The sequence below is a fragment of the Dendrobates tinctorius genome, unplaced genomic scaffold (genome assembly GCF_039654945.1).
Source record: "Dendrobates tinctorius isolate UK_male_01 unplaced genomic scaffold, ASM3965494v1 ptg000054l, whole genome shotgun sequence".
Classification (NCBI taxonomy): Eukaryota; Metazoa; Chordata; class Amphibia; order Anura; family Dendrobatidae; genus Dendrobates; species Dendrobates tinctorius.
The window spans coordinates 2,014,017-2,029,302 of record NW_027361722.1 but is presented as its reverse complement, the minus strand read 5'-3'; the positions used below and the strand labels follow the sequence as shown (position 1 = coordinate 2,029,302).

The window sequence follows — 15,286 nt, the reverse complement described above, 5'->3', positions numbered from 1 at the left end:
TTCTTCCTTTAATTTGCATCTTTTTAAAGTCTTTTTTCTGTTCTACTTTCTTTTTTCTTGTGTTCGTCATTGTGAGCAGAGTTTGGCGTTTCCGGCTAATCCATCATTGGCGACTTTTTAAAACATTGCAATCGTCGTCCCGTGTCGCCCCGGAGTGATGTTATGGACGCCGCGCATTTCACGCAGTGTTTGCACCATTTTATGAAATGTGAGACTTATTGCAAAATATGGATCAAAGACAAAAATAACGACGATTGTTTCCTTTATGCAAAATTAATTAACGGCGGGGGCAATTTTGAAAAATGTGACGCAAAAAACTGCAACTAATACGACAAGACTAAAAAGAAAAGTTCGGTAACTTAAAAAGCACAAATGGTGAATCAGAGCCAAATAGGCAGAACATTTTCTTTATTTTGAGCAAAATTCTTGAACCCGCGGGCGCCATTTTCAAGAATTTGGAACAAAAACCACTAATGAATGCCATAACACAAAAAAAAGAAAATTAATGAGTCGGGATCATTTTGTAGGGGGAAGTTGTAGAACTTTTCAGCTTCCTTCATATTGATGAGAAATCCTAAATTCGTAATCATATGGGTCCATCTGATTCTAGTTTTCTATAAACCTCTGTGGGCGGGTGAGAGGCAGTGCTGCTGCACTCCTTAGCGGATGACTTTCCCGAGCTCCGCCCCTGCAGTGGGTGTGGCCTGTGTGGTCGATCACGACCTCCGCTTGCTCCGCAGGTTCAGCAGGCTTTCCTTCTGTGCCTCCTCTGGGCCATACAGACTGGGGAGCTGGAATGGATCCTTCTTCTGCTCTGGGGTGTTATAAGGACAAACCTTCAGATGCTCAGACATGGAGGCGATGTCAGCGAGTGTCCACTGCTGTACTGGCGAGAAGAGGCTGCTGAAATTCCAGACCTGAAACACAAGGAACATTTTGGCAACATGAAGGGTTAATCAAAATAGTGCTTGGCAAAAAAAATGGTTGCCAAGCTTTTGGGGAGAGGGGTCAAATCTTGTAGGTCTCATCCCTTTCAGAATTAGAAGGTGAAGATATAAGCAAGAATACAATGGGGAGGGACATTAGTCCAAAGGATTGTGGAAAAGGAGTGCCGGAGAAAACAAGCAGCGAGCTCTTCGGTCCTGGGGTAAATATTAGCAAAAAATAGGACATTTTATTCTAAGTCATCTTAAATCGAAAATTAAAGAAATCTACAAATAGTTTTCAATAAAAATCTTCAACCATTTTGTTTCCGCTTTGTGTCTCCATGGTAACAGACTACAATGTATTGTAGTCGGTGTCGTCAGACTTTCTTCAATCCAATAAATTCACACGCAGAAGATCCAATACAGAAATTTCCGCTGCAGTTCTCGCTTTCCTGCGCTGGTGGAAGAATTCAGAATGATGGAACGGATGGATGAGAATACGACAGTCACACCAGACTACACAGAGATCGTGTGTAGTCTGTAACTACGGAGACACATCGTTCTGCGGAGACGGAAGATTTTTAATCAAAACGATTTGTAAAGTTTTTATGTAATGCAACATTTCTTATAATTAAAAATGTGGATATATGTTTCGGCCCACATTTAATAATAAGACGGACCTTCCATTATGGTGGCAGAATGACCCCATGTTTGCTTCCTGCCTCTTTCCATGACCCTAACTGTGGACACTTCTGTTCCTCTGGGGAGTGGCCAGAAGCAAAATGGACCAATCAGAGCTGGCCTCCTCTCCAGGAGTGTGATCTGCCTGCACAATATCTATGTTTTCAGTTACCCACCTTCTTTCGACATCTCCATGATGTTCCTCCATGTGAGTAAGTCTTCTTCTCCCAGTACAGATGGACCATCCCCCTCTCCTGTAACAGCGAGGCGCAGATATCTCTCATGAGGGACGACACCTGTGAAAGCTGACACAGGCTGAAGCTGTCCAGGAAGCCAGCGATGTGCTGCAGGACCTCCAGCGGCAGGTTACTGAGAGAGTCCTTGCTCTTCCCTCGGTGGCTTCGGGACAGATTGGGTCTTACACCTTCATATAAAGTATCATCCACCAGATGTTTCATTGCAAACGTCTTCATGTGTTTGCTGTAGATGACCTGTGTTCTTTGCCCCGCGGCACGAAACCTGTTCAGTATGAAGGTGCAACCCAAGTAGGAAAGAGGGCAACGTTGCTGGAACCACCCGTCCAGGCAGGACTGTATGTCCGAGTGGACATTCCTGAAATGTGACGCAAACTCGTCCCGGCGGAAGAAGAGGTTACAGGAGAAAGTAAAGGAGGAGTTGGACTTGTTGTGTCTCGTGCTCACACACTCGCTCTCAATGTCCAAGTACAGACCTAAATTTCTCATCTTTTTCTCGGCCAGGAGGTCTAATAGAACAGTCTTGTTGGTGAAAGGATCAACTCCGAAGTCGTAGGTCTGGGTTCCTAAGTCAATGAGCAGGCCATCGAGCGCTTTCATCTGAGACACCGTGTGACCCCTCAGCTCCCTCTCGAGAGCCACTAATAAAGTAGTGCTAATAGTTTCGGTCAGTGGCAACTTGTCTACTGGGACTCCCAGGTCGGAGGTGTCCACCAGTTTCTCAGCTTTCTCCTTCTTGCTGCGGTCATCTCCCAGCTTCGCCCTCCTGCCGCAGTAGCTGGTCGGTATCTTGAAGGTGCACACAGTCTTCACCTCTTGGGCTTCCAGTTTGCCATAAACAAAGTCCTTCTCTTTGGGGGTGCACGCGGCAATCTGTCCGAATCTTATCAGCATGCTGCCATGGTGCACCAGGTACATGTTAAAACTCCCACAATCCACCTCAGTTTTCAGTCTCTCCAGGACGCCATCTTGCCATGGAGCAAACCCTGTCTTCTCGAGATCGGCCATTGACAGTTTCGCAGCTCCTTCTGCTTTTTTGCCTTCGTTTGGTTCTTGTTTTTTCTCGGCTTCTGTTTTGGGTTTGTTGCTGGGCGTTTTGCTTGCATCAGGGAGTTTGCTGCCAGTCGGACCAGTACTGGACTGCAGATACTTGGCTGCATTCATCTCTTTGCTAAATATAGTGTCCCACACTTTGAACTTATCTAAATCCATGTTGTCTTGTCCTCGAGCCAAGGCTTCTCGCTCATACTGAGTCAGACCAACCATCTGACCATTGTCCACCTTCTCTGGATCTGAACCCCCGACTGCACCCTCCTCCTGCTCTGGCTCAGATGGACCTAAAATGATTGTGTCTTTTGGATCCTCAGAGAGTTCTGGATAAAGTTCGGCCATTTTCAGGGAGCTAAAGAGAATCTTCTGGTCTCTCAATGTCAGGGCCACGTCCAGACATTCTTCTCCAACCTCCTCCTGCAGGAGATTCTTGTAGAGTGTCTGAGGCTTGAGGATAGTCGGCCAGCGGTTCCAATCCATGGAGCAGCAGACCACGCTTGCTGGACAGACCTTCAAATGTTTCGCCTGTTTGCTTCGGGACATTGAGAAAGGGCAGCCAAATACAGAGTTCAAGCAAGGCACCCACTCATTGGGGCACAGAAGATGATGTTCCTCCTCTTTGCACATGTGAAAGGTGGCACCACAGTGCAGCTTGCAGTTGATTACAACACAGGAGACACCAGTATTGATGGGAGCATTGCAGCGCTTGTTGAAGCAGTTCTGGCAGTGCCGATGCTGTCCAGGTGGAGGCCGCTGGGTCCTTCCCTAAGGGTCATTAAAAAACAGAGGTAAAAATATTTATTTAATAAAACTTAATGTAAAGCTATCTCTATATTTAAAAGTTGATGTACATACTTATGTCCCCCCAAAAAATTGAGAAAAGTATTCAAGGAGTGATACCTTTATGGACTAACCAGAGAAATTATATTTGCAAGCTGTCAGGACTCAGAAGGCCCCTTCATCAGGCTGGATTACAAGTGAATTACTGTAAAGAGAGTTGTAATCCAGCCTGATGAAGGGGCCTTCTGAGTCCTGACAGCTTACAAATATAATTTCTCTGGTTAGTCCATAAAGGTATCACTCCTTGAATACTTTTCTCAATTTTTTGGGGGGACATAAGTATTTACATCTATTTTTCTGGCTAACATGGTACCACAATATTATTTTGTATTGTACATATATAAAAGTGAATGTATGTATGTATCACCAACCAATCACGAAGCATCTTTCATTTTACCAGAGCTGTTCAAAAGAAGCTGAGCTGTGATTGGTTGCTATGAGCAACAGTTTTCCTTGCAACCAATCACTAAGCATCTCTCATTTCACCAGCGCTGGTTAAAAGTAGCTGAACTGTGATTGGTTGCTATGAGCAAGTTTTCCCACTTGACAACACCTCAGCAGACATGGTGGGAGAAATCTAGCATCCCTGGGAACATAAGCTCCCAGCCATTGTCTGCCCCCCCTGAAAGGAGCAGAGAGCACGACAGAAATGAATCCCCCCTCCCTGCCCATATCCCCATCACACATCCTCCATCCCGTACGCACATCTTCCCTCTTAAAGGGATCATTGGTATGGAAGTTAGGGCAAATCCACTCTGCACTTTGGTACTGACCCCAGGCTTTTCTTAAAGAGATCTCCGGTATGGAAGTTAGGGCAAATCCATCCAGCGCTTTGGTTCTGACCCCAGGCTGACGGGATGATGTGAGATATTAGGGGTAGTAGTCCGGTAGCATTGGCTGACGGGATGATGTGGGATATTATAGTGAATGTGGCTATGCGGAGTGGGTGGGGTTATACACTCAGCTTTATATATATAGATATAATCATTGTAATTTGTTATAACTAACCGTAGTTAGTTACTATGCCCGGGCAGTGCCGGGCTCTTCAGCTAGTTACTATATAAAATAACATATAATATGAAGAAGAAGAAGCAGCATGGAGGTCATTATACAACTGTACTAAACATAGTAGCTGTGATTCCAGCATTTGGTTCGATAAAACACTTACTAGAAGGCTGCTTCCTGGGCAATGTAGCTGTGAATCCAGCAATCAGTGAGATAAAACACTCACTGGAAAGCTGAATCATGGGAAATAGTAAACCATAGTACTGAGTAATGAAGCTGGGAATCCAGCACTGGGGTGAGATAAGAAAAACTTACAAGTAGATATCAATATCAATATACAACAATACTAAGCAGTTTAGCTGTGAATACAGCACTATGTGAAAAACGGTTACTAGGCAGCTGCACAGTGTAGTAGCTGTGAATACAACACTCAGATAAAACACTGACTATAAGAGCTGAACCATGAAGAACCATAAACAGTAGTACTGAGTAGCATAGCTTTGAATCCAGCACTGGGATTAGTTAAAACAATTACTAGAAAGCTGCAGCATAGAGGACATTATATAGCCGGACTGAGCACTGTAGCTGTAAATCCAGTTCTGGAAACCAGCATTTGCTATTATTTCACAACATTAGATCCAATGTTCTTGCATGCTTTTATATACCGTACATACGGAGTATAACTCCAATCACTACCAAAGCTCAGATGCCAGTTAATTTCCTATGACCCAATGAATTATAGGAGCTTTGGATGTGACAAGAGCAGAAAGTGTCACTCAAGGTCAGTACAAGCAGTTTTCATGAAGGTAGCAAAATGCAGCAAAGTGTGAAGATACATAGCAAACTGTGAGACAACGGCCCTAAACCAGACTGCTCCATAGAGACCACTGGTTTGATGGGTGCTATGGTAGTTATACTGGTTGATCGCACTCACCATGGTCGGTCAGTCTTCACCTCCAGTCAAGAATTATTCACATCTCATCTGTGAATAGAGAAGTTTATAACTTATCATGAAAACAATACTGCTTCAGGCGAATGCTCAGAGTAAGCCGTCCTGTGTGCACAAGGAATAACAAGATTTCCTTATATCCTGAATTTTCACCAGTTTTCTACTTTCTAACTTTCAATCATCTCTGAGCTACTAGGTGGAGACTATCAGCTGTGATGTCTCTTATTCACTGCAAACTCAAGACATGATGGATTCACGCTCTCTATTGAGCACGTGTTCAGATGCAGCATGAAAGACAATACACAGCAGCACTGAACAATGCAGCTGTGAATCCAGCTCTGGTGTGAGACAAACACTTACTAGAAAAAGCATCACCATAGAGGACATTATCAAATAGTACTAACTAGTGTAGTTGTAAATCCAGGCTTTAAGTGAGTAAAAACGCTTACTATAAGAGCAGCAGTATCATGGAGAACATTACACAGCAGTATTTAAGCAGTGTAGATGTGAATCAAGCACTGGGATGAAATAACATAGTCACTAAATGCAGCACCAGCAGCATGGATGTCATTGTGCAGTAGTACTGTGCAGTATAGCTGTGTATTCAGCACTGGGATGTGATAAAACACTAACTATAAGAGTAGCAGTAGCATGGAGAACATTATACATTAGTATTTAGCAGTGGAAATGTGTAAATGTGAGTACAGGGTGAGATTACAGTCACTAAATGCAGCAACAGCAGCATGAATGACATTGTGCAGCAATAGTGAGTAGTGTAGCTTTGTATTCAGCACTCAGATGTGATAAAACATTTACTATAAGAGCAGCAGTAGCATAGAGAACATTATACAGCAGCATTTAGCAGTGTAGATGTGAATAAAGCACTGGAGTGAGATAACAGTCACTAAATGCAGCACGGATGACATGGAGCAGAAATAGTGAGCAGTGTAGCTGTGTATTCAACACTGGGATGTGATAAAACACACTTACCAAAAATCAGTGTCATGGAGCACATTATACCCCAGTACTGAAAAGTGTAGCTGTGAATCCAGCACTGTGGTGTGAGATAAAGTAAAGCACTTAAAAGTAATCAACAGCATCATGCTGTACAGCAGTACAGAGAGGTATTGCTGTGAATCCAGCTCTGGGGTTAGATTAAATACTTACTTGGAGCAGCATCAGGATGAAGGACATTGCACTGCAGGACTGAGGTGTGTAGCTGTTAATTCAGCTCTGCCTGAAATAAGAAAAAAACACTTCGGGCTCATTCAGTTGTCCGTGCAAATCGGTCCAATCTCAGACTGCAATGCACGGACTGGTCGATACTCTCCCGACTGGAGCGTGACCACCTCCATGTATTTCTATGAGCCCTTAGGGCTTAGGCTATTCTCACCAATCCATTTGAGCAGTAGAAAAACAGATATAAAACATTCAGTTACCGGATCCCGTTCACTTCAATGGTTTCTTTTTTACTTCTTTAGTTTCTATCTGTTTTGAACTTTCACAAAAAAAAACAAAACAGATTCATTTATAAGAACGGAAACTTCGGTTTGTGCGAATCCTTCTTACTCCTCGTTCTTACACTGACATTGGCTGGATGTTGGGGGTCGCTGTCCGTCTGCAGAATACCCTGATGGCGCTACATGATAAATATGTGCAGCCGGACAACAACCCCCAACATCCAGCCAATGCCACCAATAACGAGGAGCCCGATCTCACATCATCCAGTCTGTGTGGGATCAGAAACAGACACAGAAGGGTCCGCCCAGGAATCATAGATCGGGGGTCAGTGATACAAGATGGCACAATCTCCTGCCGAGATCCTCTATAACCAGCGTACAGGTGACGAGAAGTGATGGAGGTGACGGGCGGACACAAGATACTAATGATGGAGGCGACAGGCGGTCACCAGATACTGATGGATGTGACGGGCGGTCACCAGATACTGATGATGGAGGTGAAGGGCGGTCACCACATACTGATGATGGAGGTGACGGGTGGTCACTAGATACTGATGATGGAGGTGACGGGCGGTCACCAGATACTGATGATGGAGGTGACGGGCGGTCACCAGATACTGATGATGGAGGTGACAGGGGGTCACCAGATACTGATGATGGAGGTGAGGGCAGTCACCAGATATTGATGATGGAGGTGACGGGCGGTCACCAGATACTGATGATGGAGGGGACGGAGGTCACCAGATACTGATGATGGAGGTGACGGGCGGTCATCAAATACTGATGATGGAGGCGATAGGCGGTCACCAGAAACTGATGATTGCGGTGATGGGAGCTCACCAGATACTGATGGAGGTGACGGGCGGTCACCAGATACTGATGATGGAGGTGACGGGCGGTCACACCTGCCTAAGACTTTTGCACAGTCCTGTATATTCCTGTGTCCTGCCCCCGGTGCCCCCTCAGTGTATATCATTTGTGCCATGCCCCCCGGTGCCCCCTCAGTGAATATCCTTCGTGCCATGTCCTCGGTGCCCCCTCAGTGTATATCCTTGGTGTCACGTCCACATTGCCCCCTCAGTGTATATCCTTGGTGTCATGTCCACATTGCCCAGTCAGTGTATATCCTTGGTGTCATGTCCACGTTGCCCCTTCTGTGTATATCCTTTGTGCTGTGCCCCCGGTGCCCCCTCAGTGTGTATCCTTCGTGCTGTGCCCTCGGTGCCCCCTCAGTGTTTATCCTTCGTGCCGTAACCCCGGTGCCCCCTCAGTGTGTATCCTTCGTGCTGTGCCCCCGGTGCCCCCTCAGTGTGTATCCTTCGTGCTGTGCCCTCGGTGCCCCCTCAGTGTGTATCCTTATTGCCGTGCCCTCGGTGCACCCTCAGTGTATATCCTTGGTGTCATGTCCTCGGTGCCCCCTCAGTGTGTATCCTTTGTGCTGTGCCCCCGGTGCCCCCTCAGTGTGAATCCTTCGTGCCGTGCCCTCGGGGCCCCCTCAGTGTTTATCCTTCGTGCTGTGCCCCCGGTGCCCCCTCAGTGTGTATCCTTCGTGCTGTGCCCCCTCAGTGTGTATCCTTCGTGCTGTGCCCCCTCAGTGTGTATCCTTTGTGCTGTGCCCCCGGTGCCCCCTCAGTGTGTATACTTCGTGCTGTGCCCCCTCAGTGTGTATCCTTCGTGCTGTGCCCCCTCAGTGTGTATCCTTTGTGCTGTGCCCCCGGTGCCCCCTCAGTGTGTATCCTTCTTGCCGTGCCCCCTCAGTGTGTATCCTTCGTGCCTTGCCCCCAGTGCCCCCTCAGTGTGTATCCTTCTTGCCGTGCCTCCTCAGTGTGTATCCTTCGTGCCGTGCCCCCTCAGTGTGTATCCTTCGTGCCGTGCCCCCTCAGTGTGTATCCTTTGTGCTGTGCCCCCGGTGCCCCCTCAGTGTGTATCCTTCTTGCCGTGCCCCCTCAGTGTATATCCTTCGTGCCTTGCCCCCGGTGCCCCCTCAGTGTGTATCCTTGCCGTGCCCCCTCAGTGTGTATCCTTCGTGCTGTGCCCTCGGTGCCCCCTCAGTGTGCATACTTCTTGCCGTGCCCCCTCAGTGTATATCCTTGGTGTCATGTCCACGTTGCCCCTTCTGTGTATATCCTTCATGCCATGTCCTCGGTGCCCCCTCAGTGTGTATCCTTTGTGCTGTGCCCCCGGTGCCCCCTCAGTGTGTATCCTTCGTGCCGTGCCCTCGGTGCCCCCTCAGTGTGTATCCTTCGTGCTGTGCCCCCGGTGCCCCCTCAGTGTGTATCCTTCGTGCTGTGCCCCCTCAGTGTGTATCCTTCTTGCCGTGCCCCCTCAGTGTGTATCCTTCGTGCCGTGCCCCGAGTGCCCCCTCAGTGTGTATCCTTCGTGCTGTGCCCCCTCAGTGTGTATCCTTCGTGCCGTGCCCCTGGTGCCCCCTCAGTGTGTATCCTTCTTGCCGTGCCCCCTCAGTGTGTATCCTTCGTGCTGTGCCCCCAGTGTGTGTCCTTCGTGCTGTGCCCCCGGTGCCCCCTCAGTGTGTATCCTTCGTGCTGTGACCCCTCAGTGTGTATCCTTCGTGCCGTGCCCCTGGTGCCCCCTCAGTGTGTATCCTTCGTGCCGTGCCCCCTCAGTGTGTATCCTTCGCGCCATGCCCCCGGTGCCCCCTCAGTGTGTATCCTTCGTGCTGTGCCCCCTCAGTGTGTGTCCTTCGTGCTGTGCCCCCGGTGCCCCCTTAGTGTGTATCCTTCGTGCTGTGCCCCCTCAGTGTGTATCCTTCGTGCCGTGCCGTGCCCCTGGTGCCCCCTCAGTGTGTATCCTTCGTGCCCCCGGTGCCCCCTCAGTGTGTATCCTTCGTGCTGTGCCCCCGGTGCCCCCTCAGTGTGTATCCTTCGTGCCGTGCCCCTGGTGCCCCCTCAGTGTGTATCCTTCGTGCCGTGCCCCCGGTGCCCCCTCAGTGTGTATCCTTCGTGCTGTGCCCCCTCAGTGTGTATCCTTCGTGCCGTGCCCCTGGTGCCCCCTCAGTGTGTATCCTTCGTGCTGTGCCCCCGGTGCCCCCTCAGTGTGTATCCTTCGTGCCGTGCCCCCGGTGCCCCCTCAGTGTGTATCCTTCGTGCTGTGCCCCCTTAGTGTGTATCCTTCGTGCTGTGCCCCCTCAGTGTGCATCCTTCGTGCCGTGCCCCTGGTGCCCCCTCAGTGTGTATCCTTCGTGCCCCCGGTGCCCCCTCAGTGTGTATCCTTCGTGCTGTGCCCCCGGTGCCCCCTCAGTGTGTATCCTTCGTGCCGTGCCCCTGGTGCCCCCTCAGTGTGTATCCTTCGTGCCGTGCCCCCGGTGCCCCCTCAGTGTGTATCCTTCGTGCTGTGCCCCCTCAGTGTGTATCCTTCGTGCCGTGCCCCTGGTGCCCCCTCAGTGTGTATCCTTCGTGCCCCCGGTGCCCCCTCAGTGTGTATCCTTCGTGCTGTGCCCCCGGTGCCCCCTCAGTGTGTATCCTTCGTGCTGTGCCCCTGGTGCCCCCTCAGTGTGTATCCTTCGTGCTGTGCCCCCGGTGCCCCCTCAGTGTGTATCCTTCGTGCTGTGCCCCCGGTGCCCCCTCAGTGTGTATCCTTCGTGCTGTGCCCCCGGTGCCCCCTCAGTGTGTATCCTTCGTGCTGTGCCCCTGGTGCCCCCTCAGTGTGTATCCTTCGTGCCCCCGGTGCCCCCTCAGTGTGTATCCTTCGTGCCGTGCCCCTGGTGCCCCCTCAGTGTGTATCCTTCGTGCTGTGCCCCCGGTGCCCCCTCAGTGTGTATCCTTCGTGCTGTGCCCCCGGTGCCCCCTCAGTGTGTATCCTTCGTGCCGTGCCCCCTCAGTGTGTATCCTTCGCGCCATGCCCCCGGTGCCCCCTCAGTGTGTATCCTTCGTGCTGTGCCCCCTCAGTGTGTGTCCTTCGTGCTGTGCCCCCGGTGCCCCCTTAGTGTGTATCCTTCGTGCTGTGCCCCCTCAGTGTGTATCCTTCGTGCCGTGCCCCTGGTGCCCCCTCAGTGTGTATCCTTCGTGCCCCCGGTGCCCCCTCAGTGTGTATCCTTCGTGCTGTGCCCCCGGTGCCCCGTCAGTGTGTATCCTTCGTGCCGTGCCCCTGGTGCCCCCTCAGTGTGTATCCTTCGTGCCGTGCCCCCGGTGCCCCCTCAGTGTGTATCCTTCGTGCTGTGCCCCCTCAGTGTGTATCCTTCGTGCCGTGCCCCTGGTGCCCCCGGTGCCCCCTCAGTGTGTATCCTTCGTGCTGTGCCCCCGGTGCCCCCTCAGTGTGTATCCTTCGTGCCGTGCCCCCGGTGCCCCCTCAGTGTGTATCCTTCGTGCTGTGCCCCCTCAGTGTGTGTCCTTCGTGCTGTGCCCCCTTAGTGTGTATCCTTCGTGCTGTGCCCCCTCAGTGTGCATCCTTCGTGCCGTGCCCCTGGTGCCCCCTCAGTGTGTATCCTTCGTGCCCCTGGTGCCCCCTCAGTGTGTATCCTTCGTGCTGTGCCCCCGGTGCCCCCTCAGTGTGTATCCTTCGTGCCGTGCCCCTGGTGCCCCCTCAGTGTGTATCCTTCGTGCCGTGCCCCCGGTGCCCCCTCAGTGTGTATCCTTCGTGCTGTGCCCCCTCAGTGTGTATCCTTCGTGCCGTGCCCCTGGTGCCCCCTCAGTGTGTATCCTTCGTGCCCCCGGTGCCCCCTCAGTGTGTATCCTTCGTGCTGTGCCCCCGGTGCCCCCTCAGTGTGTATCCTTCGTGCTGTGCCCCCGGTGCCCCCTCAGTGTGTATCCTTCGTGCTGTGCCCCTGGTGCCCCCTCAGTGTGTATCCTTCGTGCTGTGCCCCCGGTGCCCCCTCAGTGTGTATCCTTCGTGCTGTGCCCCCGGTGCCCCCTCAGTGTGTATCCTTCGTGCTGTGCCCCTGGTGCCCCCTCAGTGTGTATCCTTCGTGCCCCCGGAGCCCCCTCAGTGTGTATCCTTCGTGCCGTGCCCCTGGTGCCCCCTCAGTGTGTATCCTTCGTGCTGTGCCCCCGGTGCCCCCTCAGTGTGTATCCTTCGTGCTGTGCCCCCGGTGCCCCCTCAGTGTGTATCCTTCGTGCTGTGCCCCCGGTGCCCCCTCAGTGTGTATCCTTCGTGCTGTGCCCCTGGTGCCCCCTCAGTGTGTATCCTTCGTGCCCCCGGTGCCCCCTCAGTGTGTATCCTTCGTGCTGTGCCCCCGGTGCCCCCTCAGTGTGTATCCTTCGTGCTGTGCCCCCGGTGCCCCCTCAGTGTGTATCCTTCGTGCTGTGCCCCTGGTGCCCCCTCAGTGTGTATCCTTCGTGCTCCTGGTGCCCCCTCAGTGTGTATCCTTCGTGCTCCTGGTGCCCCCTCAGTGTGTATCCTTCGTGCCGTGCCCCCGGTGCCCCCTCAGTGTGTATCCTTCGTGCCGTGCCCCTGGTGCCCCCTCAGTGTGTATCCTTCGTGCCGTGCCCCCGGTGCCCCCTCAGTGTGTATCCTTCGTGCCGTGCCCCCTCAGTGTGTATCCTTCGTGCTGTGCCCCCGGTGCCCCCTCAGTGTGTATCCTTCGTGCTGTGCCCCTGGTGCCCCCTCAGTGTGTATCCTTCGTGCTGTGCCCCCGGTGCCCCCTCAGTGTGTATCCTTCGTGCTGTGCCCCCGGTGCCCCCTCAGTGTGTATCCTTCGTGCTGTGCCCCTGGTGCCCCCTCAGTGTGTATCCTTCGTGCCCCCGGAGCCCCCTCAGTGTGTATCCTTCGTGCCGTGCCCCTGGTGCCCCCTCAGTGTGTATCCTTCGTGCTGTGCCCCCGGTGCCCCCTCAGTGTGTATCCTTCGTGCTGTGCCCCCGGTGCCCCCTCAGTGTGTATCCTTCGTGCTGTGCCCCCGGTGCCCCCTCAGTGTGTATCCTTCGTGCTGTGCCCCTGGTGCCCCCTCAGTGTGTATCCTTCGTGCCCCCGGTGCCCCCTCAGTGTGTATCCTTCGTGCTGTGCCCCCGGTGCCCCCTCAGTGTGTATCCTTCGTGCTGTGCCCCCGGTGCCCCCTCAGTGTGTATCCTTCGTGCTGTGCCCCTGGTGCCCCCTCAGTGTGTATCCTTCGTGCTCCTGGTGCCCCCTCAGTGTGTATCCTTCGTGCTCCTGGTGCCCCCTCAGTGTGTATCCTTCGTGCCGTGCCCCCGGTGCCCCCTCAGTGTGTATCCTTCGTGCCGTGCCCCTGGTGCCCCCTCAGTGTGTATCCTTCGTGCCGTGCCCCCGGTGCCCCCTCAGTGTGTATCCTTCGTGCCTTGCCCCCGGTGCCCTCTCAGTGTGTATCCTTCGTGCCGTGCCCCCGGTACCCGTGTACATCCGCACTTATATCGCAGTCTCTGCCCCCTGTGTGCTGCCCTCATAGACCCCTCCGTTCTGGCCACCTCACCTGTCGCTGGGGGTCCGGTCACTTTTCTGCTTCTTTCGCCCCCATGTTGGTGGCTGTGCAGTCGCTCGCCGTGTGACACCGGACAGGTCATGTATAAATAGCCGCCCGGTCAGCTGGTGGAGTCTCCGCTTACATGGCTGCTGCTGCTCCCATTAACCCTCTGAGCACAGTGGCCGCTCCTGTGACCGTGTCCGGGGTATAACGCACAGCTCAGGGGGCAACAACAGACTCCGAGTCACCGACAACACCGGGGCCGACTCACCGCATCATTGTCCGGTGCTAATAAAAGTCTTATCTGCAAAAAGTGCACAACCCGAGCCGTGAGCCTGGATTACACGACCCGACTGATCATTGGGCTCCATAGTTACAGAATGTGATTCCGAACATTAACCCATTCATGACCAGGAGAGAACATAATTAATTTTTTTTTACATTTTTCTATTACCAGTTTTGCAGGATCTTAGTCTAGGGACGTACGAAAAAGAATGAAGAAAAGGAATAAAAAGAATGAACATAGTAACTTATAGGTGCAAAGTCATGGAGAGGAATTACAGAGGTCTTGTGTATTTTGGATATAAAATAAACATGAAATACAGACAATTAGTAAATCAACACATATCCCATATAAACAGGTGTATATTATTATAATAATCTTTATATAGCGCCAACATATTCCGCAGCGCTTTACAGTTTTAAACACAAGTCATAAGTAACAATGTTAACAATACAATAATAAAAGCACAATCAGCCGCCCCTGCTGGTGAGAGCTTACACTCTACAGTGAGGAGGGGGAGATACAGAGGACAGGGGTGTATATACAATGAAGTATCTACAATGATGGTCCAGCCATCCTGAAGGATGGATGGAGATAGTGAATGGGCTACACACGCACACTTACACATAGAATGACTGTGATTAGTGAACGTGATAGGCCGCTCTGAACAAATGTTTTTTGAGGGAGCGCCTGAAAGTATGCAAATTGTGGATAGTCCTGATTTCTTGGGGTAGAGCATTCCAGAGGATAGGAGCAGCGCGGGAGAAGTCTTGGAGGTTAGTCGAAAGTTGTTTGCAGAGCGCAGCGGTCGGTTAGGCCGATGGACAGAATTGAGGGAGGAGATGTAAGGGGGTGCTGCACTGTGGAGAGCTTTGTGGTTGAGAACAAGTACTTTGAATTGAATCTTATAATGAGTGGGCAGCCAATGTAAGGACTGATGAAGAGCGGACGTGTCCGAGTACCAATTAGCCAGATGGACGACCCTGGTTGCTGCATTAAGTATGGACTGGAAAGGGGAAAGTCAAGTAACAGGGAGGCCAATTAATAATGCGTTACAGTAATCCAGGCGGGAGTGGATCAAGGTGACAGTGAGGGTTTTTGCTATTTCCATGGTGAGAAAAGGGCGGATTCTAGAGATGTTCTTTAGGTGTAAGCGGCAAGAGATTGTATATGGGATGTGAAGGAGAGATTGGTGTCAAACATAACACCCAGACAGCACGCCTGCTGCCGGGGTGTTATTGTGGTGCCACCCACGGAGAGGGAAATGTCAGATTTAGGGAGGTTAGTAGACGGCGGGAGCAGAAAAAGTTCAGTTTTGGAGAGGTTGAGTTTCAGATAGAGAGCGGACATAATGTTGGAGACTGCAGACAGACAGTCACTGGCGTTCTGTAGTACAGCGGGGGTAAGGTTGGTGGATGACGTATATAGTTGTGTGTCATCAGCATAAAGATGGTACCGAAAGCCAAATCTG

The 15,286-nt window shown here is 51.6% G+C and overlaps 1 protein-coding gene across 2 annotated transcripts; it reads right to left on the bottom strand.

Annotated features, from left to right (window-relative positions):
- Window positions 1-391: 391 nt before the first annotated feature.
- On the bottom strand, window positions 392-14,145 carry FBXO40 (F-box protein 40). 2 transcript variants are annotated; one of them, XM_073577003.1, is made up of 6 exons: window positions 13,542-14,145; window positions 6,873-6,942; window positions 6,696-6,759; window positions 5,691-5,738; window positions 1,784-3,676; window positions 392-917 (listed from the first exon to the last, which is right to left on the bottom strand). In XM_073577003.1, the coding sequence occupies exons 4-6, from the start codon at window positions 5,691-5,693 to the stop codon at window positions 717-719; spliced, it is 2,097 nt and encodes a 698-aa protein (XP_073433104.1). In that variant the 5' UTR covers window positions 5,694-5,738; window positions 6,696-6,759; window positions 6,873-6,942; window positions 13,542-14,145; the 3' UTR covers window positions 392-716. The 2 variants fall into 2 exon arrangements, with proteins under 2 accessions (XP_073433104.1, XP_073433105.1); XM_073577004.1 differs by lacking the exon at window positions 6,696-6,759.
- Window positions 14,146-15,286: the final 1,141 nt, after the last annotated feature.